This window comes from Thermobia domestica, chromosome 8, assembly GCF_964235325.1.
Source record: "Thermobia domestica chromosome 8, izTheDome1.hap1.1, whole genome shotgun sequence".
Lineage (NCBI taxonomy): Eukaryota > Metazoa > Arthropoda > Insecta > Zygentoma > Lepismatidae > Thermobia > Thermobia domestica.
The window spans coordinates 136,353,622-136,371,942 of record NC_137461.1 but is presented as its reverse complement, the minus strand read 5'-3'; the positions used below and the strand labels follow the sequence as shown (position 1 = coordinate 136,371,942).

At 34.1% G+C, this 18,321-nt stretch overlaps 1 protein-coding gene across 2 annotated transcripts in view; it reads right to left on the bottom strand.

The window, feature by feature from the left end:
- Positions 1 to 6,166: 6,166 nt before the first annotated feature.
- drongo (Arf GTPase activating protein drongo) overlaps positions 6,167 to 18,321 on the bottom strand; it is a 49,232-nt gene continuing 37,077 nt past the window's right edge. For both annotated transcript variants that reach the window (XM_081769027.1, XM_081769026.1), the window contains exons 8-10: positions 15,834 to 15,989; positions 13,954 to 14,159; positions 6,167 to 8,918 (exon numbers count right to left, since the gene is read on the bottom strand). In XM_081769027.1, coding sequence (XP_081625153.1) covers positions 8,868 to 8,918; positions 13,954 to 14,159; positions 15,834 to 15,989 — 413 coding nt within the window. In that variant the 3' untranslated portion in view covers positions 6,167 to 8,867. The remainder of the gene's footprint in view (positions 8,919 to 13,953; positions 14,160 to 15,833; positions 15,990 to 18,321) is intronic.

Here is an 18,321-nt window from a genome sequence, read left to right as displayed (position 1 = left end):
TGCTAGGATCAGTACCGTGAGGCGGCAGTTGACGTAACATTCAAGTAGTAGTACGTCACGGGCAAACGTTATCACACGTCGACGTCACAAGGTGCAATATAACCAACAATTGCACTCGAAGGAAGCCGCCTATTCAATATACAAAAAGGTGGCTTACGAACCGCGAAGTTGGTATGCGTATACAGTAACACGCCCTGGAAGGAATGTGAAAAGAGGAGGACGCAGCGACGATCGGGAAATGGACCACACAATATGATCCCATCAAAGAGGACATCTTGTCTGGATGTCATGACGGATTGTACAGCGTCGTTCTCAGAGTTACCTTTACGCTGGATTAGCGACAGACATGCCTTTACGTCGGCTTCCACTGAACCAGAATCACAAACTAAACTTGCATTGTTGTGTGAATATTGTCGCTAGAGTGTTGAGTAGCTACGGAGAGTTTTCCGACGAGTCCGGCTTCAACTTGTCCTATATGATACGTGTTACACGCTGTACGCCAGCGTGCATTGTCGAATGCCATAGCGGTCGAACGGCAGGTATGGTAGTGTTGGGCGCCATCAGACACAAATGCGAACTCGGTTGCTACACATTGAGGTAAGCTACATCAGTGACTGCAACATTAAGGGAAATGCAGAACTCAAGGTGATAATCGTCCCTCAGATAATTCCGAACAACATATCAGTAGTTTAATTCCTAGCCATATGCATCGCGAAATATGAGTGTCTTTTCGAAGAAAGAAAGAAAAAAAAAAAAAAAAAAAAAAAGGAAAAAAGAAGATAAGTAGCGTTATTTTCCAGGCCTGTACGGCCACTTAATATGAAGCGTATCGGATATATGTCGGATTCGTAGCCTTGTTTGTGACCGATTATTTAGCAACCTGTCTCGATGTCTTGGGCAAACAAGCAATGTTTCAGGTAGAGATGCAAGGGCTCGGAAAAAAACCGGCTTTTTGGAAAAAAACTCGGTTTTTTCTGCTTTGCTTTTTTGCTTGGGAAATTTTGGGCTTTTTTCAAAATACTGCTTTAAATTAATAAAACAGACTTTGTATCGCTTCTCTATAACACAAAAAATCATTTAATTAGTGGTTGATGCTGATGATAATATAAAACATCGAAAATAAACTATGAATTTCGAAAAAATATTTCAAACAATTTTTCTTCAACATATTTACATTATGAATTCCACAGGATTAACCAATGTATATAATAAGAATTTTTTAACCTCCTATATACAAAAGTAAGCAGAGTTGGCAAGAACCGTGATTGTTTTTGAAAATGCCGAAAACCGGTTTTTTGGGGGATGTTTTAAACCAGGCTTTTTTGGTTTAAACCAGGCTTTTTTGACTTAAATTTTTTGCTTTATGTATTTATATTACATATTCACAGAAATAAGTTTGTTTCGCCTTGATGTTATTATGCAACAGCGGGGTTATGCCGGAAGAACTCCCATAAGCTTAAAGAAGTGCGGTCAGTAAATTTCTTAAGTTGAGAATCTCCCGCCCTAGCCATTGGGAAAATCCCGTCATTACTTGAAATGTAAGACAATAACGGGAAAATCCTGTTATTGCTTTGCATGTAAAATTTAAAGGTCAACGTACCATAATCAGTACGCTAAAACTGAGGTATTATCATTGAAAGTCCAATCCAAGCTAATGTTGGAAGCTACGTAGGCAATCGATAAATTTTGCCAATTTCTATCAATATATTTAAGCAATATTGGCTTCTTTATAAAACAACACACATTTAGGCATGCAGAAATATACAATTTGGTTTGTTTCGTATATTTAGGCTTAACATCCTTACGAAATACCGAGGTTATCAAGGAGAAGACTTTCGCTTAAACTGACATCCGAACCGCTACTTGGGTTACGCATGAAAGAAGGGTTGTGGTTCGACCGAGAATTGAACATGGGACACCTTGATTAAAAGGTCAAAGGGAAATAAAACTATTGCAGGTGGTTTGATATCTGGAAACGTCACCATGAAGTTCACACGATTCGCATTTTTCATTCTTTTTATTTTTGTGGTTTAAACCAGTTATTAAAAAAAAGTTGGTGTTAACCAGCCAACACTAAAAGTAAACACTTCTTTTTAAAGAATACACAAATAACTAGCACAATAGTATGTAGTATTTTTACTTCAAAATATTCCATACCCTCTTTTTGAAACAAAATAAAGTTAAAATAAAACACAAGAGAAATACTTAGATTTATATGATACACTTAAAGGCTGAACATCTAGAGCTTTTGGTTCTGTATATTCTTGAAATTCTACAGTTAAGTTTTATAGAACCACCATCACAGTTTACCCAATCCTCAAGTTTTCTGAATTTTTAACAAGAGGGATTCAACATATCATTACGGAACTCCTCCCCAAAAAAGACTACGGAATATATTTAAGTTAAGCTAAATACAACTGCACAACAAACATGACTGAGTGATTAGCTTTTGAGCTTCTATCGGGAAGTCCGAGATTCAACCAGCATTCGACCATTCTGACAAAGCTTTTCTTCATTCCATCTGTGAATGTAGAAATAGTGCGTGTACTGTGAGTTGGGCGACCTCCTTTTTTATTGTTTTTAAATCGTTATTATTACTAATTACCAGCAGTGACGGTTTTGCGAAGGTTAGGGGGGCGGTCTTTCGGACTGAAGCCCGTTCCCCAAAGTTACGGAATATCTGCAACAAACGAAATATCTATTATTTATGCCTTTACTCATAAACTTTAAGCTCCCGTCAAATAAAAATTACGAATGTTTAAAAAAACTAAACATTAGTAAAAAACCCTTCCCAAAATACTTTTCTAAATCCGCCACTGATTCTCAGTATAAAATGATTTTTAAAGTTGTATCCGGAAGATTATTGCTAAACATATAAACGAAGCGAAATATTAGTTATACCTGTACTCATAAACTTCAAGCACTTCCCAAATAAAATTAGGACTTTTTAGGAAACGAAACAATCAGAAAAACCCCTCCTAAAGTACTTTTCTAAATCCGCTACTGATTATTTGTATAAATTGGTATTCAAGGTTGTGTCCGGAAAATTAATGCTAAATCACTTCACAGCTACAGTATAACAGAAATGTGGAAGTACGGTTTGACGGATATATTGAAAAACGTACGCTTTGACGGATAAATAGAAAAACGGGCAAGTTTAACTTTTGCGCTAGAAGCTAGAGTACTAAAAGCTCTTAGAAATGAAACACGGATGACAAACTAGAGAAGAAAAAAGATGTCGATAACTCAAAAGTTAAAATAAAGTTAAATAGCCTCTAAAATTACCCTCTAATACTACATTCTTCATGTTAGCTTTAATTCGTAAAACATGTGCTCCATCCATCTTGATGGTGAATTTCAGAGCGAAATATGACATTCAAGTCATGGAATTCTTATCTAACTATAGAATATACTATAAGAAAGCTATTTAGATAGAAAAATCATGAAGTTGAAAAAAGCCAAAATTTCCAAAATTCTCGTTTTTTTCCCAAAAAAGCCGGCTTTTTATGTGAAAAATACCATCGATTCAAAAAAGCCGGCTTTTTTGCATCTCTAGTTTCAGGCGACTCCTTATGAACACATGAAATTCCTGTTTGATTCAATACCTTGATGTATAGCGCATACAAGATTCACGTCTTACTGATTTGTCAAGGTTAGTTGTGTTGTACAGTTCTGAAACCATAATTATTTCTATGTAGTTATATATAGAACTTGTGCTATAAATTTCTTTTCATTCACATTTTCTCTTGTTACAATGTCAGTGTATAGTTTCATACGTATTATCTGTAAACATTTAATCGTCGAGCCTGCACCTCCCTTTCCCGACACTGTTAAGACCTCTACTCTGAACTTTCTTACCCAATGCCATTCCTTACAGAAATTAATGATTCTTGTACACTATACTCATCATTTTACCTGAAACTGAAAAGGATAATACACGGTTTTTACCATTTTGGTAGTTGCGATTTTTTACCTTCATTAACATATTTAAATGCAACCACTATTCAGTCTTCTATGCAGATGAATCCCTTAACTTTTCTTTCAATTCGCAACAATGATCATCTAAATTCTTGCAGCGCTCAAATTCCTCATCTAATGCCTCAGAACATACACTCCATCACTCCATGACAACAGGTTCTGCGTAAATATTCTCAAAATTCTCCACAAGATTTTCCCATGTTCCTTGAGAAGAAATGGGAAGATAGACTACGATTCTATCCCCGAACTGTCCCCCTGATCTTGGCTTTTATGCATTTTTATTTATCAGTCTTCTTTCTCCATACACTATATATATATTAATATTCATGTATTATTCCTTCGTTCTTCATTTCTCCATTACGACCCACTCGTCCCATTTGGGTATTTTCTTCCTATCAAAATACTATACTACTTTCAGCTTAACATTATCGCGTGACTGCATTTCTACATAGTGCCAATCTCGATGCTTAAAACGATTTCTCTGTTCCTTTCTTCCTAACTCTTCCTCTTTTCATCTGATGGAGGTTTAGCACAAGCCTATATCGAGAGTGCTTCCGATCTAAGGTGACGACTGCACAGCTGTGGCAGCAAAACCAAGCAAGAAAGGAACCAAGCTGCCAATCATGTAGGTACCTCGAAACGCTGACTGTGCGTAACACGTGTGGCAATTGTGTAGCATACCACCGAAACTCAATGCATAATGAGAAGGTTACATAACTTTCCGACGTGAACTATAGTTACAGTGCCATTTAAAGATTGTGCAAGGAGTGTGAATTCACTGCGTCAAGAAATGGTATCTCATGGGTGGTGAAAGAGGCAGGTAAGGTGCATCGTCGAATAGTACCTGGGGAGCAAAAACAGGCCAACTTCCGGCCTGCCTCGAGCCGCAAGACTACGATTCGGGAAGTCAGATCTCTTATCAGCAAGAATCCAGCCATACACAAAAGTATCGCGAATCGGCTGCAACCACCACTGAAAACAGTGCGTATCCTAATTCACCGTGATTTGCTTTTGGAAAACCGACACAAGAGGCATGCACATAAGCTCTTACAAAAGTACACTCAAGAACGTCGCACCAAGTGTCGAAAACATTATGAGCGGCATTTGTCGGGTAAAAAAACGAAAATTTGTTATTACAATGAACGAGGTGTATGTTTATCTTGATTTACAAGCCACGTACAATTTGTTATCGGTCAAAAGGTGTAAGGAACTTTCTACGATGGTTCACTGAATGTACGGAAAGTTTTTGGTACAGGTTTCATCATCATTGCTGGGTACTCGTACAATGGCAAGCTCACCATACACCGTGTTGTAAAAAATACAAAGATTTACTCAGAATATTATCAGGCTAACGTCCTGACATCCGTTTATCGCCATGATATTCCCCATCTTTGCGGAAGGGAGCAGAATCGTGTGTGGGTGCATCAAGACACGGCATCAAATCACGCTTCTTCTCAACACACCTTTTCCTCTAACACATTACAGAAGAAATTAGCATTCGTATCAGTTCTTTCATAAACATTCCAGTGAAATTTTCTAATGCCTTATTGATGGTTTATTGTGTTTTCGGCCTACTGAAACGAGCCGTCTCACAGGAGACCCTGTACCATTAAATACTGTGGAAAGCCTGTCAGGAGGGTTGTTAAGAATAGACATGCCACCTATTCATGCCAATTTCCTATAGTGGAAACTACTGACGGGCAATTGCCAAGGTTCAGGGTCAATCAATACAGCGCCATAGCTTCTTTTAAGGAATTACTGTTTGAAATTGCAAAATAGAAACAACCTCAGCTGTGTATGTGATTACAATTACCATAGTTCCTGGTAATTCATTAATAATGTAATATGAATTAACAGGTCTTCTGAAACGTGCTGAAGCAACTACTTCCTATTTGGGAGGTATGATACGTTGGCTAGTCTAGATAAGAGTATATATGAAGTATATATATATGTTGATTTAACTTTTTAAAAAAATATTGTTTCAAATTCTGTTCTTTTTGTTATACATAAATAAATTAAAAAATTAATTTTCCGTTCAAGAGAGCAACATTTACATTTGGAACAATGTTGTTAAAAAATTCGGAAAGGAAGCTTAAAAGCACTAACAATTTTCTAAATAAATACAATAAATACACACTATGTTTCGATGTTTGTTATTAAAATATGTTACGGATCAAAAGTTATATAATGCAATTTGCAAAAATAAAATGTATTGCATATTTCGTTAGTGTACAAATGTATCTATAGAAAAAATTGCACCAAAGCAGTTTGCTTTGATAAGCATACAGAATTTCTGATTTACATAATAGGATTCATCTTAGCTGAAAGCAAGTTTCTTTTTTAATATATATTATGTATATAGGTATCCTCTATTATTTTAGTAACTGACCATGCTTATCTACAGTCTTAATGCAACAGTATATTTATTTTTGAAGTCGGCTTGGCGATTCTGTATCAAGTTCAACCGAAACAATAGCTCTCTTGTTTAAAAGAAACAGTTTTAATTTCAAATACGCTGTATATAATGCAATGATATACATCCACAATATCTTATATTTGTGTGTGCATAATGAAAAGACATTACCTAATTAAAATGAATGCGTGATCCACAAATAGTAAGTACCTTACATATCTTGAAATCGAAAGTACCAGAATACACTTGCCTTGTTAAATATTTTTACAGATTCTACCAACATGCTTCAAACAAGGTGGAAAAAATAGCCATAAAAACACATTTCAAAGCCCATTAAAAACTAAACTGTCTAATGAACAATTATCTGAAACGAAAAACGTAAGAATAACTTTAAGTAGGATTTTGCTTTCTGGACTTACACAAATCAGAGACACATACATACATTCACGCCGCACAGGTTGTGACATAAAACATGTTCTGAATCATTGCAATTAAAAATACTCAATTATACATCTTTGCAACACATATTTTGGTAATGCTTTCTTAAAAAATAGTGATCTTTATTCACAGATAGAAAAAAACTATATATATATCACAGAAATATACTTGGCTGCACACCCAAATAGTTACCGCTTTATTTAAATTAAGTAAATGTCAAAAAATAGTTTGCTTCCGTGACGGTGCATCGGAGCCTCTCATTCAGACAAGAGAATATTTTTAATATGGATATATCAGCAACAATTTGGATGGAACAACAACATAAGGTAGATAACATATACGTATTTTGAAATCCAATTAGAATTCATGACCAGTCAACGTAACAAACACACTCAAGACTTTTAACTTAAAACGTACTGACAAGTAATTCAATCATATCTCACGTATGATTACTTTAATCAAAGCCAAGCAAATAACGTAAAATATATATATTACATAAGGGTTATAATTTACCACTATATTAACATAAAATTCTGAATGTGAGGCGATTTTATAACAAATGTTTAGAGAATTATCACAGAACAGTTTATACATATATATAATTACCAGCCAGTGTAAATTATGTCTTTCGGCCAACTTCATGTAGTATATACAAATGACAAAAAGATGTAACTGCATGTTAATAATTTTACCTACAAAGGAGATTGCTTCCCTTTGTCTCACATAACAAGAGAAATATTATAAAAAAAAATACATAAAATTATGAACTCTTTCTTACTTTTACATTGCTGCAGAACAAATTAAAATAACAATTCTAGTGTTTTAACATCAGTTATCAATTAAAACGCTACGTAATAAATAGTCTAAGTCATTTGATTAAATTACACGATTACATGGATTACGAAAAAAAAAAAAAAAAAAAACATCCAGGTAGCTTCAAAAACGGGGAAAAATATAATTTTATTTAGTAGAAAAGCTGACAACGCTGTAATTGTTCTACGATAAACAAAATAACGATTTTATCTATAAAAGCATCAGTTTACTTTATCTCTATAACCATGCGGTTATGTGATTATATACAAGAATTACGCAAACTATATTAATTGCAATAAGCCTCCAATACGACAAATATTATTATTAAATAACGTTTAATTTCATGTAAGAAGAAAATTGTACGTTTCTAACATTAAAAGAACATTTCTTTCTTTCATGTTAATTCATTTCAGGGTTTACACTAGTCACGATGGGTTTTTACGCCAAAAATTCAATTTAAAAAAAACAAATAACACACACTAGTTCTCAATGAGGTAGGGAAATCAACCACGCTAAAAACTTGTCTTTACAGGTCTTAATACTTCCTGTCCATTATACAGAAATTATGACCGATAAGACTAGGCACTTATTTTCTATACGAATTACAGATAAGAAATCACTAGCTAATCCACACAAAATCTGTCAAGAAATGGATGGAGGCTTATCACACAAAATACAGCTCTTTCTTTATATTATTATTTAAACAGTTATTTCTTAAAATATTTTTACAATGTCTTTGTTTTAAAATAGAGAAAGAAAAATCACTGGAGACTAAATCTATTCAGTTTTCTAATTTATATGCACACCAATGTTTATTACGCGGATTTCTTTTCTTATCTACATTTCTACATAGGATTACAGTGTTGAATATTTTCGTTTATAATATTTTTTATATCAACAACGTTCATTTAAAATAATACATTATGCTTTTCGATACAATATAGTCGTAGTTCTACTTACAATATCTTTGGTGTAATATTGTGAAAATTCTCCAGTGAATTGTTACGTTTCGTAAAATAACTAATCCTCAAAGTCCACGTAATGTATACATTTAAAAGTATTTACAATATCATAGTATTTACCTATTTAAGAAATATATTATCAAGTCATTCTTAACAACTTAAAAATAATTATATGACAAAGCAGCATTGTGTAAAAAGAAAAGATAAGAGATTTTTCTTCTCTTATTCATACGAGTAACACTAAGCGACATTTATTTAATTTTTCACAAAAACGGGTTACTGGAGTGACCAGTGGTACCAGGACTAGCACCAAACTGAAATGGAGAACAAAAGATATCTAAAATAAATACAGAATTACTAAACTAATTATAAAAATAATTATCAAATTTTAATTGCTTATAAAACCTAAGGAACATACTTCAATGTTATAATCCTATTTACTCTCCTTTGATGACCAAATCTTCTGAAATAGTCTTTATATTTCGGACAAAATATTATATAGTCCATCTTCAGTAGTGATAAACAAACTTATATCACCTTATGCAAAAAGTCGGTCATATGGTAAAATGCTTTAACTCTAATGTAAGTAATATAAAAATTTTAAACTATTGATAACAGTACATAACTGCAGTTTGAAATACCAATTGTAATGACAGGTGATGTATTAGTCACTCATCCTAAGTTACAAATAGGAATTTTTGTCTTGAAAATGAGCGTTTCGTTACTGCAGTTACGTATTAGTATCTGTAATTAAAATTATTTCATTATTTCTACTGATGTTACAGATTCCTAGGACGTCACCGATTTTTTTTTTTTCCTCCTCTCACAAGTTGACGTAAGGAGAAGGGCAATCATATATTTTGTTTAAAATATTTAGACCATTTGAGAAGTTTTGTCGTCATAGGAACATGTCAAAGGTGAATAAATTAGAATGTCCACTTTGACATTATTTGAAAAGTGTATTCTACTTTTACACAAGATGTTACTTTTTTTTCTTTCTTTCTTTTTTCAATAAATCACAAATGACAAGAATTTTCCAACCAGAAGAATAGCGTACTTAAGTAGGACAAGAGATAACCAGAGCCAGCTTCATAAAACTTACGTTCAGATTTAAGTTTTAAAATTTGGAAAGATTACAAGAGCAACATGAATTTTATTTCAACCAACGTTAATTAATGATTACATACCTCATAAGTAACACTACAAAATTCAATCTAAATCCGCAGATCAACTTGGGAGAAAATTATAAGGTTCATTTGAAGTTAATATTTGCTTTGAATTCAGTAAGGCGGAAAATATAAGAAATTTAAAAGCGGTAAACTAAGATCCATTAACACCAATACAAAAGAGGAAACTGTTCAATGAGGTTCTACAAGCTGAGTGATGTTCTAAGGAACGCCAACTGAGCATGATGACAATTGATCATTGAAACGTATGACGAATTGTTTGTTATATGGGTGTTTTGGTAAGTAGATTTTTTCTATGGATTAAGATCTTGCCTTACATTATCTTATCACTCTATTGAACTACTCAAAGATATTTCTTCCTGAAGCTTCTCAACTAAGACTATGCACCCTACTCATATTTCCCAACGCGGGCTACATATTCCACCCATCTTAAGACACTGTATATATTAATAAAAGAATAAGAATGACTCACTCATCAACGTCCAGATCATATCACTACAGCCAGAAACGTGCAAGCAATTTGGACAAAAAACATGTTTTAGCACGAAAATAAGAGATAAAACTTAGAAGGAAAAAATAAAATTTCATAAGGGTGGTAAAATGGAGTTCAATTTTTTGCCAAGAAAGAATGTTTCATAAAGTTAGGAAGATGAAACTCGGCATATTAACTTCTCATTAAAAATAACTTAATACTAATTTCAGCGTTTTCGAAAATTCTGCTCTTAAAGAGGAAAATTTCTACTATATCCCAATTTTCGATTCATTCTCTTTATTTACAAAATGCACAATGTAAAGATTCGCTTAAATTAGAGGTGTGACATTACGAAATATAAACTCTTCATTAAAAATGAGCGAACACGTATTTCAGCGTTTTCGAAGATTTCACTTCTAGAGAGGGAAATGGGAGAATTTTTACGATATTCAAGTTTCCAGTTTAATTTTGTCATTCACTTCGTGTTTCTTGAAGACAAATATAGTGCATAAACATCTGCAATATTTAAAAAAACTATTTGACGTTTAAGATTACATTTTCTTCTCATATGTCCTTATTATTGAGATTCATTAGATGTGCGTCTATTAAACACATTCAAAACCTGGAGAATAATTGACTCAACTGAGTCTATATAAAATATACTAACAGTTCTCAATGGTACTGACTCACTCGTATTTAAACATTATTTTTTCTTCTTAGGTGTACCTAAAAGGCAGAGCTTTCTACATTTTAATATTTATAAAACCTTTTGATTGAGCCATTTTGTACTGTTATTGTTCTGGTTTTGCAGTTAATTAAATATTTGTAACAATGTAATTAGTTATCATAGTATCCCATTCCCTGTCCAGGTTTCCTTTCTCTTTGCTGAGTTTGTCTTTTTATGTAAAAAGCTTAAGACGCACTTCTTCCTATTACCAATGGAAAGAAAGGGTGAAAACTTTTATATCTTAAATATTACGTTTGGAATGTTCAGTTTGCTTCTTTTTCTTCCTTGGAATTAATTTGTTTTTGGATTATTGTATCAATATTTCTTTGTCATACTAGTGTATGATTTTACATTTGCACCTAATTTCACAAAACCCACTTAATGATGTCTGATTACGAAATAAATAATTTTTATAGTGTTAATCCTTTTCTCTTACTATTTTTTACCTTAAAGGTATTCTAGATTAACTGATGCCAACTTTCTAGTGTTATCTTGTAAACATTGGATTACCATATTTCTTACCGTAATTTTTCCTGTGCTTGATCGGCTATGGATGAAACAGGGGTGTTTAATAATGTCTTGGTAGCGTACGGCTGTGATCTCAGTTATCCGAAATCATTACTTTTTGATCATATATTTTTATTTACAACTATTTTTTTTTTTGCACGTCGTTTTAGCCGTGAAAGCTGACGAACATGGAGCAACAAATCGACCTGAAATTTCTGGTAAGGTTGGGGAAAACTCGATCATAAGCACATCAAATGTTTCGTCAAGTGTTGAACAGAACACCTATCACATACAAGATTTTGAGTAGCCCAATAGGTTCAAAGAGGAGAAGCGGGACGAAGCGGAAGTTGACCCCAGGAACGGAAGACCTTCAAGAAGCAGAATTGACGTTAATTACGTAGAACGGATAAGGCAAATGTTGTGTGATGATTGTCTGCTACTGTTCAAATGATCGCCAATCAGATGTACATGAAAACGGAGTATTCGGAAAATCAAATCTGAAGATTTGGGTGTGTGGAAAATCTGTATAAAAATAATGCCATGGTATCATCGTGTGTCTCCAAACGAAACCAGACTTGCTTCGTAGAGTCATCATTGGTGATGCTGATGAGATATGGGTATGAGTAAGACCCAGAATCAAAGCGCCCGAGATGGGCCAGATTTTGAACCAATTCAAGGCTCGAATACGGCAGAACTGAACTTATTTCTCATGGATGATATTACTCTTCACATCAGCAAGGAACAATTATCTGAAGGATATTATACGAATTGAATGGCAAACTCGCTCCCCTGACCTAAGCACCATCCAGAATGATTGGGATGTCCTAGATTAGCATCTGGTAACGGGACCACAGGTTTTCTGTAGATCGGTGACATCTTCACAAAGAACTGCGGGACAGAGCATGTTTGAAACTATTCCTGAGGGACCTAAATTAGAGCTAGAGGAAATTATATTTCCTTTTAGACTTGTCATCACATCCGCCGTTTTGGATGATATTTTGGTGTGTAAACGTGTCAATCGCTGATGATGCATTATTACTTATATCTGCTTGTACAATACTGCAGCAAAGCCAGTCACTCTTTGCCTTTACTGTTATTACTGGTCTCACAATATGTAGTTCAGATGGTTCTATTTTTCAGTTTGTTCTTTGCTTTTTATTACTTTTAAATACTGACTGACACTCTTCCGTGGTTACTTCCACACCACTAATTTTCTTGTATAACGAGAAGCTCACTAGAAACAACTATTTCTAATTTACAATAAAATGTAGAACATGTGTATATAATAAATCTGCAGTTCAGATACTGTCGTTTCACAATCATTTCTGACTTTTTACACGTCGTTCTACGAAGAAATTGGACGACTTATTTTTCATCTCATAATTAGCTTTTAAGTAATTTGGCTAATTGCCTTACAGTTAACGCCCCTTTTCAGCACTCAAGCTACGTAAGACGTGGAACTTAACGTGGACTCCGAACCACATGAACCCCTACCAGGAACAAATCGAGATCTCTTGCTAACTGTTTAGACACGAAGCATCTTACGCATGTTCCACTGAAGTAAATATAGACAAGTATGCATATTTCACTGCCATTATTCTATTCAAATGTGAAATAATATTCTGGAAAGATGATCATCGATGAAAAAAGACAAATGTCTACGTTTAATCGTTACTGCCGCTATTATAAAGACCGAACATCACTATGAGTCAGTAATGCTACAACGTTATGATCGAGTTTAAACTTGATTGATAAGTCTGCCTGAATTATTCTTACAGTATCGTGTGAGGATCTGACAGTCACATTCGCTGCCTTGAGCCCGTTGTCTTCTTTTATGCTCTCTCATAATTCATTCTCAAGGAAAAACACATTCTATCCCTCTGAAGTTTGGGAAGGAAGCAGATTGGGAAATAAATTCACGTGTCACTTATACAGAATACTATCAGCAAAGACTAATCGCCAGAAACTTTCCTCAATTTCTCATAATATCGATGTTCTTTTTATTACCAGGTGATACAAACTTTCATTATACAACTTAAAGCTTATAACGTTGCGTATGAATATGGAATTACACTTGTTACAGCAAGACACCCAAGATTTAATTACAAAGTGAATTTTATGTCATGTTTTTTCAAGTAACACAAGTACTTGATACACTGAATGGCGATAAATCCTATTTTTAATACAGTCTGTAAGTAACGCCAGTCTGTAAGTAACGTTGATTACTAACAGTGAACAGACAAGATCATAGTGTCTCTACTACTTACCTGTCTGATGCCAAAAGATACTGCTAGCGCGTACGCAATTTGCAAATTTGAAACTACTGTGATGATTTAATTGCAACTTATTGTTTCGATTTAATTATTTGAAAATGGAACAATGATGATAATGAACATAAACATTTATTGTTAGGACAAGCAAAGCTTTCAATTAAATGCATTTTCTTAGTTACTTACCACAAATGGGTTTCCTACAGCATTCGTCTGCTGCCACGTTTTGCTTGGGAAATTCATTGACTGACTAGTGTGCAATCCTGCATTGACATTACTTAGCACGGAAGCAGCTGGAAGAAACGACTGAAGGCCACCATTCGGGATCTGGCCATTGGGCACACAATTCATTCCTACACCTCCCCAGCCCATTTGATGACCAAAATTCCCATCTGTTAATAAAACAAAATAAATAAATAAATCGCCATTACGGAATGGAGTGAGAGTTACCCTACCTTTATATATATATATAAATCTAAATACTGTCCTTGTAAGCGCAAACGGTGACTGCGAATAATCAGTATTATAGTTATCTTCGTTTCTAGTGCTTACAGCTATTTGTCGAATTTTAATGTAGCATTCTTGATTTCTCAAGTTCAATACTTATGTTTAGCAATACTTTACAACTGTTAATTAAATAATAATTAAAGAAAGTATCACATTATTAATTTTACCCCAATATCCTACATTTTAGGGCAGATAGAAGATACTCAATAAGAGATGTCGCAGGCTTATAACTGTGTCAGTTGATCTACAAATCTCGGTATCTTCTGCAAGCCTGTTGATGGAAAAAAAAAAGGCTATGCACGCATTTGGTTGTACAATTCGGAGCTAGCTGGCATCGGTTTCACGTCACGATTCTTTCTGTAATTAATCAAGCAAGAGAATAAGATCGTAAACGAAAATGAGGCAATCCTAGTTTATTTTATTCTCATTTATACCTTTGGAGTATAAAATTAAAAAAAAAAATAAATAAATAAATAAATAAAATTCTCGTGATGTTTCACGAAGTAAAACAGAAACGTATCTAATTATTCTAGTAGTAATATTGGATATGATTCTGTTTGTTTTACTACTAAAATTGGGCCAGTTTGAGAAAAGTATTCAGGACAGTTAATCGGATTAACTAGAATGTATTAAATTCGAAAATATCTGATTTCTTTAGACTCTGAGAGCCAAACTTAGCCATGTTTGTTGAGTCTATAGATATAATCAGATTGAAAATTAAAGCAGGCTGTTTTTTCTTTTTGTATGGCGCAAGTAGCAAACTGTAAGATGGCAGACAACATGTTTATTAAATTTCATCTAACATTTCTATCTCGATTACATTTCTTCTATCAAGAGACATGTGATGGAAATGCATTTGTATATCAAAAGGTAAATGATTCATAATTTGTTAAAAACACACAACTAGATTAAGGTTTTCAGCAGTAATTCTTATGAAGTCTTTTTCTTCGAGACCAACAGAATTTTACAAAAATGGATTCTACATTGCACCGAAAAAATTTATAGTGGTATGTTGCGGCTGCTTAACAAGAATTTTAAGGAATTGAGTGGTAAATTATAAATGAATGTACCTATATAAGTTTATGATTATAACTAACTTTATGAGTGCTTTTGAAAAGTTATCACGATTTTACGAAGTTAGTTCTACATTACATTTGTCATTACAAAAGAAGATACAGAGCGCAGTGTTTATAGTAGCACAAACAAGTCGTTCAAAGAATGAATTATTCGAGTACAAGAAATTTACATTCGTAAGAATAATCATTGTTCAACTGGACATACGCAAAAGTAGCAAGATGTGTATTATCCTGAGCTACTGATGGAGTAAGAGATTGCTGAAACAGTTTAGAATGAGTGTACAATTTAGGCACACTAAGTAAATATTACTAATTAAAACTTAATTTCTATGCAACGAATATTATTTCAAACAATACAAGTTTATTCCAAGAACTTTCAGAAGCAAGTTCATAACTTGCCACTCATCGCTTTATTTCATATTACAAAGACAGTGTATTTTTCATTTACTTCCTAATATTTCATGGAGTATAATTTTCACAAACCTGTACACATTCCAAAATTTGTTTGACCTGGACTGATGGTCATTCCAAATGGGTTCGCGGCAAACATGTGTGGCATTCCGAACGGAGTCATTCCACCTTGGACGCCCTGTACGCCACTACTAGCTGTAGACGTTACCCAGGTATTGGCACTTGTTCCTGGCAAAAGAAACAATATATATATAACAAAGTTGACATTTTATAGAGACGAACACTCAAGCACACTTTTCTCTTACAAATAATTTGGGTTTCACGTGTACACGTCATTTTATATTTTTATGTACCATATTTCTCCTAGTTTGAACGCGGAAAGTCTACAAGAAATTTTGAGTTTTAGGGAAAGACAATTAACTTACTTTTGCATTCCTTTTACGAAGACTGACAGTTTCAAATGTCATTATTTCTTTAAGAACTCGGCATCAATCTCAGAATTTCTCCGAAATTAACATACTAATACTTAACCAGTGTGTTAACTTGCACATTATTTATACCAAGTATCTTGATTTCTTAAAAATGAAAGATATCTTTAATTTGTCTCATGATTATGCCTTTTAGGCTGAAGCAGACGCATGATGACTCAAACTGAAGTAAGAAAAATGTAAGAGAAAGGGGGGCAAACCGTGAGAAAATCCATGGACACGCATGTCCTCCACCACATCTTTACTTTTGTCTGTTTTAAAATTCAAGTTGAGGTATTATATATAGACATACATATTTTTGCCTTTATTCTTGCGGAATAAACTGTCACAAGACAGTGTATTATTTACAGAAATGTTTTATATGATATACTGAAACCAGGATACTGTAAATTTTAACGTCAGACGTAGATTGTGAGTTTCACAGACCGTCACTGGAGCACGCGCACGTCTGTGAATATTGCATCAGTCATAGTAGTCATACATGGGTGCAGTGCATGCGTTGTGATGTTTGTGGTTTCATGAATTCTGATCGGCTACAATCGTTCAGAGAAACCTTAAGACATGTTAAGAGCCACCCCAAAGACAGACTGTTATTGCACGGTACAATCCTTTTATCAATACCAATTGTGCAGCACATAAGACGGATGGTCAAGGTAGACCTGCAGTTTCTGAAGAGAAGTCGAACAAGTGCACCACACATTTTTACGTAGCTCACGGAAATCAACTAGACGTGCCAGAGTCGAGTTGAACATTCCTGAAGGTATTCAATAAGTGGCTGAAATTTAAATTATACAAACCGCAGGTTTAACAACACAAATCGAGTTAAATTTTATGAGGAAATGTTTAGGTTTGAGACTAATGAATCATTTTCTGAATTGAATTATGTTTACTGATGAGCTTATATTCCACAGCAGCGGTAAGGACCACTAACATGATGTTTGGATATTGGGTGAGCAGAATCTACATCAACAGATCGAACATGTACGGGACTCACCGAAGGAATATGTTTTGTGCCTTAATCGTTAACAAAAGTTATGGCCCTTTAGTTTTTGCAGAGTCCACTATCAATACCGTATCACACTTTACATGCTTGAGAATTACCCAACACCACAATTGTTTCAAGATGTGGGTGCAACTTCATTTTCCAACAAGATGGGGCACATTGGCATTTTTACCATGAAGTTATTGCCTATCTCAATCGCCAAGTGCAGACATGGATTGGTAATGATGGAACAATTCCGTAGCCCCCTCCTTCACTTGACATTAACCCCTGGATTTCTCTATCTGTGTTGTATTAAAGAATGTATGCTCTTCCCAGAAACGTCGATAAGCTGCGGGATTGGAAAACATAAGCAGGCCCCACCATAGATTCAGACATGATTAAATGGATCTGGCAGGAAATCGATTACCGCCGGTACATATTCCGTGTGATGAATGGCGCCAATATTGAACACTTGTAAAAATAATAATAAAAATGTATTAGTTTCAGTTCTGAGTGAAACATTCCTGGAAGTAATACACTTAGATACCCTGTAGCTAAAGATTTGTGCTTCTCAGTCAACGAGAGACGAATGAGTAAAGGCATAATGAATTTAAAACGCTTCATCAGACTGGGAAAAGGAAGAAGCACGAATAAAATAAAACATAAAAAACAAAGAGAAAACGCTGAGAAGAGGTAGAGTGCAGGTTACATAGTTATGTAATAACATTACCAAAATTGTAAGTAGAAGAAATTTAATGGAGGAAGATAAAACTAATGGGACGGGAAGGTTGGTAGGAGTGCAATAAAGCGAAGGAATAAATATTGAAGATAAATCCAATCTTAATCTGCGAGTCCTTTTTAGCAGGACAAAGGAAAATTAATGACTTAATTAACAAATAATATTAAATACATACTTTTAATTTTAAAAATTAATAATAAATAAATAAATATAACGATAAATATAAATACGAGATAAGGAAGAATGAAAAATGTGTTGCAGAAATAACTATTGATGATGATACATAAAAATACAACAATAACTATAGAAGAAATTGGCCAAGATAAAAATATGGGAAATGGAGTAAGTACA